General features: G+C 43.7%; 2 protein-coding genes across 2 annotated transcripts in view; one reads left to right on the top strand and one right to left on the bottom strand.

Annotated features, from left to right (window-relative positions):
• TOR1B (torsin family 1 member B) overlaps positions 1-1,482 on the top strand; it is a gene marked incomplete at its 5' end in the record, with an annotated part of 5,646 nt that extends 4,164 nt beyond the window's left edge. Inside the window, one exon of the mRNA XM_025204988.1 lies at positions 632-1,482. The remainder of the gene's footprint in view (positions 1-631) is intronic.
• A 1,772-nt stretch (positions 1,483-3,254) lies between these two features.
• Positions 3,255-8,001, bottom strand: part of LOC112550412 (torsin-1A-like) — a 4,895-nt gene continuing 148 nt past the window's right edge. The window contains exons 2-6 of the mRNA XM_025205005.1: positions 7,929-7,998; positions 7,377-7,642; positions 5,235-5,410; positions 5,017-5,144; positions 3,255-4,588 (exon numbers count right to left, since the gene is read on the bottom strand). Of these exons, the coding sequence (XP_025060790.1) occupies positions 4,338-4,588; positions 5,017-5,144; positions 5,235-5,410; positions 7,377-7,642; positions 7,929-7,998 (891 nt within the window). The 3' untranslated portion in view covers positions 3,255-4,337. The remainder of the gene's footprint in view (positions 4,589-5,016; positions 5,145-5,234; positions 5,411-7,376; positions 7,643-7,928; positions 7,999-8,001) is intronic.

Here is an 8,001-nt window from a genome sequence, read left to right on the forward strand (position 1 = left end):
GGTAAATTCCTTGATACTTTCCTAGTCCAAAGGCTGCTCTGCTAGGAGGACTCCTTGCACTATGCAAGGGGCTGGTCATTTTGTACTGCATGGAGAGGGAGGTCATTTGCTCTCCAGAATTTCTGACTCAACTGTTGTCTCTTGGTATGGCAACGTTGGAGTCCCGGTGAGCTCAGGGAGATCTGTTACTGGGTGGTGGAAAAGGGAAGAAATGAGTCACTTGTCTGACTCTATCCAAAAAAATTCCCTTCATATTTAGTCTGAATGTAAAGAAACCTAGGAGAATTTTTCCTTGGTGGCCAACGGGGGATTGAGTTTTTCAATAGGGGGAACTGTTTCAAAGGATTTGACTGTTACAGCATTTCAGGCCAGTAACTCTTTTTTGGTAGGAAAACTCATAAACACTTGACTGTTACAACCTGTCAGGTCAGATTCTGTTCATGTAAACCACAAAGCCATAGCCATTGTCTGAATTAAACCCACATGATGCAGCTATGGGAAGACAACCCCTCTTCCCCCCTGCTTGAAGGTTACTTCGTAGTAGAAATTATTTTTAAGAGCGTATTTTTATACTGTTTTGTACTTTGTACTTCTAGTGCTTACACTTCAGTAATAAAGTTTATTTCTATAGAATCATGGGGGAAGAGAGGATGGGACATATGGTCAAAGAGCAATCTTCCCACACGGTGTTGTATTTTTTTTTAAGTAGATTTTTTTACGTTACCATTAATTTTCAAAGCAAGAGGCTGTATGCTGTGATCAGCTCGAAACGTCTTGTCTGCAGAGGCAAGGTGAAATGGAAAGCTGAAGGTAAGAAGCTGGAAGATTACCTTTCAGCTACTGGTAAGGGTGGCATTTAAGTCCTTGTTAAGTTAGATGTGATAGTAAACTTCTTTCTTCTCCCCCACCACACACACAGACCAGTGCTGTGAGGCAAGATGGAAGTACCTCTGTGTCAATGGACAGGACATACTTGCCATTGGGAGAACTCTTTGAGATGGGTAGCTTGGCTACAATACAATGGAGACTTATGTGAGGGAGTGGATTATTATATAGCTGCTGAATTAACTTCCTCCTCATATACTGGATCTACACTTTTAAGAACAAGCATGTACAATATCTTAATGTCTCAGTACTGGCTGCCTTTGATGCAAAATAACCAGCCAAAGAGCTTAAATGTCCAGGTTAACCTCTTGACACTGAATTACGCTTTATGCCATTTGTTATGATAGGACACTGTTTATTCTGATGCAACCAGCTAAAACAAACCGTAGCTATTAACCTTGGGACATTGGACTGTTGTTTTTGATGTGTAATGTTTTGCCTGCAGCAGTAACTGTTCGTTATTTGGCTGTTCCTGAATAATGTTCCAGATGAAGCAGCTCCTGCAGATGTCTTTGAATGTAAAAGTACTTGCGCAAGTCTACAAATGCCAGTGTCATCAGAACATCATAGATGCAATAAATCTTGTATCCCTCTTTAGTTGGCATTGATTTTTTAAATGGTACTTCCAAGCAACTGGAAGTTATTTTACAGCCACTTATACTTAAGTATATCTTCTGTTCTGTCTCCTTGTTCTGCTGAACTGCCATTTTTATTAGAAAGTATGATGAAGCTGCTCATTCTTGATATAATGTGTCCAAGAGGGGCAGATTTTCAAACAGCACTTCAGTGAATGTGTTCTCAGATAGAACAAGTTGTAGGAACAAACACCTGTGACACTGATTGTGTTTCTTCCCATGCTGCCTCCTGAGAAGTCCCTAGCACAGAGAGAGAAAATCCTGACATAACCTCTTTCACCAGGTTTGATGACAGATATCCAAGATGGCTCCATTGATTATGCTGAAGAACTGTTGCCATGTTGGGCTTTGCCAAGTTAAATGCACAACAGTTTCTATGCAGCAGTACAAGGTGTTGCCCTCCTCCATGCATATGGAGCAGTCACATATTGCTTTGGTGGGGTGGATGGTTACATGTGAAGAAGTGAGAACAGACTGAAGGACTTCCAGAACAGCAGCACCAGTCTGTGATGCACCAGCAGCGATTTGCAGTTTGTCCATAAACAGGACATAGTTAACTGCCTCTATACTGAAAAGGTTGGGGGGGGGGAATGGAGTGTCTCCTAACAGCTGGCATGAGCATCATAAGCCTGTTCATGCTGCCTCCCCCTTTGTCCTACTACTTCTTCCTGACATTGTTGAAGGGAAGGGAAGGCAAAGTAACAGGCCTTTGTGTTACAGCCTCACTTAACACCACAAAAAATTAAGCAATGGCAGTGAGGGTAGACCTCCAAGCTGTAGCCCTCTGCACACATGCATTTGGACACAGCCAAGACCTAGTGTTTAAAACGGCATCTCATGTCCACAATGGGACTTATCCACACTACTGCAAATATAGCTACAGGCTGCTATAGATTGAGCACTTTACAATATAAGTGTCTCTGTATATGAAAAGCACTGCTCCTTCAAATATATCCTAAATTCAATTGGAGTGCTTTCACACACACAAACCCTGTATAGGAAGCCAGGCAGGAGCCAATCAAGGTCATCTCAAGGGAGCACATCAGAAATTAGTCTGCTAGTTTAGATGGTCCTCCCCATCAGTCCAAGCAAACAAATGCAGGGTGCAAAGATGATTCACTATAGTTTGTTACAGCCACAGAGAAGTTGTGTTCTGGACAGTTCCTATAGTTCATTCTAGCCAGGCTGAGCTAGCATTTCAGAAATTCTGCATTATACAAAATATGCCAGGGTAAGAGGAAAATGATCTGAGAATGAACTAACAGGTTGAAGTTAGCGAGTTATTCAACTTTAATAGGAACAAACAGGAAAGGCACAAGTCTCGCTGCTTGGTTTTTCTTCCCCCAAAATACAGAGAGACAATTCTGCAAAACTAAGTTTGTTCCAGTTTTAAAAACCTTGCAGTTTTAGGCTTCCAAAAGTCACTTTCAGTAATGAGAAAAAGCATAGTCTGTCTCCAGCACCAACCCCCTAAGTATCCAAAAAAACAGATATTTGGATCCAAGCACAACTACATGTCAAGCAGAAAGCAGCAATTGTAAGCTTTCCTTATTAGGCAAGAAATTTGCCCAGAGTTAAGGATTAAATTAGTCCATTACACATATATACCCATACTGGAAGAGTAGCCAATAAGCATTTTCTGGTGAGAGAAGTTTTATTGACCAATTACAAGTCTTATTTAAAAATCAGAGTGAAAAAGGTCAGCAGTACTGATGTTTATAAATAGGGCTGGCAGATGTTTTATAGGGCCTTTATTTGAATCCTTATAGTAATGAAACATGTTCCCAGGAGGTTCTGAAGCTGCCTTCATGTGTTCCTTAATAGTAGTGCCTTATTATGTTTGGGGGAAAAGCAAGGAAAGAGCAGAAACATACGAAGCAGGTTTGATTTCCATTTCTAGTGGTTGTGACTATGAAACCAACAATCCAAACAAGAAGCTTCATTAGATTTTAGCCAACAACCCTTTAACATTGTTCCAAGAAAAATGAAAAAGCACCAGCATGAGAGCAAATTGAGTACCCAAATTTACACGTCAAAACAGCTAAAAATAGACATTACCTCCATTACAGAGACATTGTCATGGATTTTGCTTTAGTTTTGTTTTTTAACTCAGCGGTGTTTAAAAATATTCCCCTACCAGGTTGGACTTCCCACACTGCTAACGCTGTTTGGCACCAAAGGAGATGTTCATAATGGCACCGCATAAAATCAAAGTATAAGGACATCTTATAAAAGGTTCTGTCACCTACTGGTTCTAACAGAGCTGAATGCACCAAAGGTGTTTTTGATTAAGGACAAATAACTACATACCCACCTTTCAAAGCAGGTCTGGGAACATGTCCAACCAGAACTCTGAGGAAGGGTCCTCCGAGGAAGACATGAGAGCTCTGTTTAAAAATTGCTGTACAATCTCGAGATCATTTCCACATCGAATTGTAACTTGGTGAAAATAGGCCTGGTGCATGTGTCAGTGTTCTACTGCACAACTAACACTCAATACCTGATTTGAGAAAAATCATAAGCATTTTTAAACAATGATCCATAAGGGACGGGCAACCTCTCCATAGACAGTTCTTTCTGAACTGACCAGCACAGGCCTGAAGTCTTTTGGAGCTGTGGCTACTGAAAGCTTCCCCCAGAATAAAAATGCAAGTCCATTGCCACTTATGTACCTCAGACAGACAATTAAAAAAGGGTAACGTACCCTTTAAAAAAAAAAAAAAAAAAGGCTTGAAAAAAATAATAAAATGTTTTGGTTTTTCTACAGCTTCTGATCAAGTTCATTTGTTCCTTTGCAGATTGCAGCATCATAAAACACTACAAATCATAATAATAATCCAACTTTGTGTATACAGTTTTGCATCCTTTGTGACAATAAATTTTTTCCTCCTTGGGGAAGTAGGTCATTTCATCAGCTACTTCGCTTACAATGTTTTCATCCACAACGTAGCCACGTGATTCAAGTTCCACCCTGACACACATTTTCACATGTTTATACTCCAGAGGTAGGAAGGGGACGAAGAAGTCAATGAGATTTCTGTCTATCAGGCTGCTGTGCCAAAAGCCACCTGCAAAGAAAATAGAAGAAAGAAGGGTATTTTTTTAGGCAGTGACTTATAAAAAGCATTAGCTTAAGTTGCTGAGGCATCCAACTCATTTGTAAAGAGGAGGCAGGCTGGGGCATGACATTTCACTAAATAGAGCTGCTCATCATGTTGTGAAGGCGCACAGCAACCTCTCTCAAAGACAGCAGCTCAGCGCTATGGGCAGCACGAGCATTGGAAAGCTTTCTGCTAAAAGGATTCAAGTACGTGAAACAGTGAAGTTTCATGGGAATCCTATAAATCCCACTGGAGACCACTCCAACAGAAGCATTTGATTCTTAAGTATATTCCAGAGAGGAAACACAGAAAATCAGTGTGATACTAGACAGGGATGCAGAACCACCAATCCAAACACAAGGATTTACAAACCCATAGTTAACAATATTACTCACTATTCTTATTATTGAAAACAGACAGAGAGACCACATCATTCAGTTCTTTGAGGCTTATGTCTTCCCTTTTCTTTCCATTTCTCCAGTAATCCAGTGCCACTTCTGTTATCTTTTCTGCCCCTGCATTGCTGTGTAAAAGAGAAAAAGGTCATGAGCTGGATGCTGCTTCACAGGGCCCTCAGGCTTAGCACTGTAACCAATTCAAGGCCATTCCTTACCTGAGAAAGATGAAGATGGCTTGCCGATAAGACACCCCATCAAGTTGCTCGTAATAATCTAAGAATGGTTTAATGGAGTCTATGAGTCCTGCATGCATTTTATCCATTTCATCAAATATAAAAATTGACCTGGCGCAGTCACTCACGTTTCCCCGAATCCAGGACTGCAGGTCATCCTACGGTACACAAAGATACAAGGATGTAAGCTCCATGTGCACAAGATCATACTGAACACACAGAGCATGCGATGACTTTAGATCCCCGTCTTTTGTATAAAAGATCTAACATAAAATTGTCATCCAACATAGCTTGGTCTTCTTCACTGAAATCTGCATCAGAGCAATAAATAATGATGAAATAATACCGCAAGAGATTTACCTAAGGGTTCTTCAAATAACCTTAAGAACTCAAAAAATGAGATGCCAGAAATAATCTGCTATTAGGAAAAGACTTTGTGCAAGCATCAGCAAAGAGGACAGAACTGTACTTTAGCCAAAACAATGACAATGAATAAGAAACAGAGATCTAAGACCAAGTGATGCCGTATATGGCATGCTACTTCCTTTGGATGACGCTTTGCATTTACATAGCACACTTCATCCTTTGACCTCAAAGTACCATACATCCACTTACTAGCTCAAATGCAGTCAACAAGAAGCTCTGTTCCTAGCTGTGCCAGTGACTGACTGTACAGCCTTAGATGGGAACAAAATCTAGAATTCATGATGTCTGGTTTTATCCTTTAACCACTAGCACATAATCTAATTGGAGGGAATTGAAAACATTTGAAAATGTGTGATTTTGTTCAGAAAAGTGGATAACCTTACTCAAGTGTTTTCTTACATCATATAAGAACACTTATGTTGTCCCACCACCTTCCACCCAGTCAAACACCCGCAGGTGGCTGCTCATTGCACCAGGTGGGCGGAGCACATGAAAGGCAGCTGGAAGCTGGAGCCCCAAGCACTAGGGCAGAGCCACCTGGCTGCAGCTTCCCCCACCAACTCCCTGCTTGGCTGGGCACATGGTGCCAGGCTCACATCCTCACAGCTGCCATCACTGCCCTGCACTACCTGCTGCCGGGTGTGGCACAGCCAGGGAAGGAGGAGGAGGACGTGCTGAGCAGTACCCAGGCAGCTGCAGCAGCAGCAGTCCCTCCAGGAAGCTGCGCATGCTGGACAGGGCTGGGACTATCAGCAGGTGCAGGCAGGACTCAGATCCCAAGCAGAGCAATGCAGAGACAGCCACAGGCCGTATACAGTCAATTGGTAGGGGCCCACCTCTGAGCCGGATCCAAACAGCTGATGGGCCAAATCTGGCTCAGATCCATATTTTGGCTCACAGGCCATATTTTGCCCACCCCATGTCTGCGTGTTCAGGACATAATATAAATATTTGCCAACTACTGAACAGGTGGAAAAGCATCAACCTCAATTCACAGGAAGAAAGGAGGGTGAATTGTCCAAAACAGTCAGTGGCAAAGTCAGAACAAGAACTCGGAGAAATGCCATTTCTTGTGCACAGTCTCCGTCTCAGGTAGTTTTATGACCCCATTACTAGTTCATCTGAGCACTTCATGATCTTTGTATAACTGGGCCTCAACACTCCTTGTGAGGTACTACCGCTACTTTACAGTTGGGAATTAAACCCGTCTCCTAACTTCCCAGCTTTGGTCACCATAGCTGTTTCAATCTATCTTAAGGTTTTCTATAGCACCCATCAGCATTATATCCAAGTGTTATACCCAATTGTATCCAGAATCCCTGTTATCATCAAGTCAACCAGACCGTTGGACCAAAATATACAACAGGGAAAATGAAAGGTCTCATACTCTCCCCCTCAAGAGGGATGTAAAAAGGTGCATAAACACCGTCTTCTACACCGGCGGTTCCCAAACTCTGAGAGATTGCACACCACCAGTTTAAAACAATACAACCTTAAGTACCACCAGCAAATTGTTGTCATATAAAGTAATTATAATAAAGCTGTTAGCACGTACCACTGACAGGTGGTACGTGTACCACCGGTGATACATGTACCACGGATTGGGAATCGTTGGTTCGACACCCTTCTGAAAGCGACAAAAGGGCTGTCCCTCACAATCGACCCTCAAGCGTGACCAGCTCCACAACGTGCCCTTACCGTATATTGCCTGATGAGACTTGCGTGTGGAAAATGCAAAGTGGACACAAACTGATGGACGTATTTGCTGTTCAAGCCCGACTTGTAAATGTTCTCGACAATGATTTTACTGGCGTAGTTCTTGCCTGTGCCCGTCCAGCCATGCAACGAGAGGGTGAGAGGCTTTTTGGGGTTCGCATTGCTCAGGAAGCCGGTCACGGCTTTGACAATCACCTTCTGCGCGAGGTGCTGGCCGAACAGCCTCTTCTCCAAATCCTGCTGCAGGGCTGCGGCGAACACGCCAGCCCCGGCACGCACAAAAGGGAGACGGCAGGTTTAAAGTCAGAACTTGGGAAGCGAGAGAGGACACCCGCTTCGCCCCTTCGAGGTGAGGGCTGGGCTGGGCTGGAAGAGAAGCGACCGCCCCCCCTAATGCAGGCCCCAGCTCCCCTCAGGGGCGCCCCAACCCCTCTCACGGGGCAGCCCCCCCAGAACAGGACGCCTTCCCACCTCAGGCCAGCCCCCACCCCGTCACAGGGCAGCCCTCTCCCTTCACAGGGCAGGGCCTCTCACCTGGCCCGAAGTGCCGGCCCGGGCGCGGCCCGCAGCACTCGGCGAAGAGGCAGTAGAGGGGCCGGTAGGAGAT

Source organism: Alligator sinensis, unplaced genomic scaffold (genome assembly GCF_000455745.1).
Source record: "Alligator sinensis unplaced genomic scaffold, ASM45574v1 scaffold388_2, whole genome shotgun sequence".
NCBI lineage: Eukaryota > Metazoa > Chordata > Crocodylia > Alligatoridae > Alligator > Alligator sinensis.